Source organism: Arachis ipaensis, chromosome B8 (genome assembly GCF_059453495.1).
Source record: "Arachis ipaensis isolate K30076 ecotype BB chromosome B8, ASM5945349v1, whole genome shotgun sequence".
Classification (NCBI taxonomy): domain Eukaryota; kingdom Viridiplantae; phylum Streptophyta; class Magnoliopsida; order Fabales; family Fabaceae; genus Arachis; species Arachis ipaensis.
In genome coordinates, this window is record NC_142443.1 from 27,249,443 (window position 1) to 27,251,112 (window position 1,670).

The 1,670-nt window shown below is 41.3% G+C and overlaps 1 protein-coding gene across 1 annotated transcript; it reads right to left on the reverse strand.

Annotated features, from left to right (window-relative positions):
- Window positions 1-593: 593 nt before the first annotated feature.
- On the reverse strand, window positions 594-1,670 carry LOC148547512 (uncharacterized). The gene is made up of 3 exons (XM_088495477.1): window positions 1,510-1,670; window positions 1,100-1,400; window positions 594-1,046 (listed from the first exon to the last, which is right to left on the reverse strand). The coding sequence occupies exons 1-3, from the start codon at window positions 1,668-1,670 to the stop codon at window positions 594-596; spliced, it is 915 nt and encodes a 304-aa protein (XP_088351603.1).

A 1,670-nucleotide genomic window follows, 5' to 3' on the forward strand; every position in this document is an offset into this window, starting at 1 on the left:
GTAAACTTAGGGATCAGTACCACCCATGTTACATTAACATTTGTCGGCAACCTAGAAGATTGGAAGAAATCCAGCACCTCTGTCGTGAAATTAGAGCCAATTTCGCCCCAACACTTCTTTATGAAATTCATGTTGTAACCGTCACTTCCTGGAGCCTTGGACGATTCACAATCCCACACTGCCTCTCTAACCTCCTCAGGTGTTGGTAACATCTTTAGAGCCATAGCATCCTCCTCGTCCATCCTTTCCACCAGCCCATCTCTGAACCCTACCATCGGAGACTTCTCTTGATGATATAACTCCTTGTAGAACTCCCTTATGGAAATCTTAATCCTCACTTGATTCCTTATCAACCTTCCATTAATGACCAGAGCATCAATTCTATTATTCCTCTTTCTCGCAGAAGTTAAATTATGGAAATACCTCGTGTTTTTATCCATGTGCCTCGCATGCCTAGACCTTGACATCTGTTTCCAGTGTATTTCTTTTCTCACATACCACTTCTCGCAGCAAGTAACTAAGGCCTTCTTCCTTGCTTCCACTGTTCCATCATACGTCCCATTACCAACCATGTCGTCAATTTTCTTAATCTCTTATTCAAACTTCATGATTTTCTTGTCCATGTCACCAAAGTTGTCTCTGTGCCATCTTCCCAAGGGACCCGTCAATGCTTTTAATTTATCAGTGAATTGTATATCTCTCAACCCTCTCCATTCCTCCTTAACCATCCTTAGAAATCCTTCATGTGTAAACCACGAATCAAGGCTACGGAACGGTCTCGGTCCGTCCCTTATCCTCTTATCTTCCACTATAATAGGGCAGTGATCTAACAAACCCCATGGACCGCCTCTTAAGCGAGTTTCTAGAAACGCCTCAAGCCATTCTGGGCTAACCAGGGCTCTATCAATACGGCTACAAGAGCGTCCTTTAAACCATGTAAACTTCCAGTTAGCAATTGGCAAGTCCACCAATCCCATGTCATTTATCCAATCCTTAAACTCTTGCGCTGACAAAGACAAGCTATCAGTGCCTTGCCTTTCTTCCACCTGTGCAATTTCATTAAAATCTCCCAAAAAATAAAAGGGGCCCTGACACACACATAACTTAACTCCTCCCACACAACAAGTTTCTCATCTCTAGCATGTGCACCATAAACCAAGAAGAAAGCACCGTTAATAGAATTCTCCAACAGAATACCTTCCACACACAACCATCTCTCACCTTTATAGCAATTTTTAATTTTAAAAAAACCCTCATCCCACATTAACAACAATCCACCAAAAGCACCGTCAGATTCTACATACTCCCACCCCGCACAACCGTTACTCCAAATTTTCAAAACATCAAACCTTGCCACTATCTGTCTTTTGGTCTCTACCAGTCTACCAAGATCAATAAAGCTGTGCTACCAAATAAAATATTTAATCAAATTCAACTAAATTATTATAATATATTTTACATTTAAACACACACTCTATGTTATCGTATTCATCCACATCTTCTTCTTACACTCCTACTTTTTCTTCTCCTCTTCCTCCGTTCTCCTCATCTTTCTCTTTCATTATCGTCGTTGTCGTCGTCACCACCACACCACCACCTTCATCTCCTCCTCCTCTCTCTTTTTTCATTTGAATTTTTTCGATCTCCTCCTTCATTTTCCTCCTCCTCAT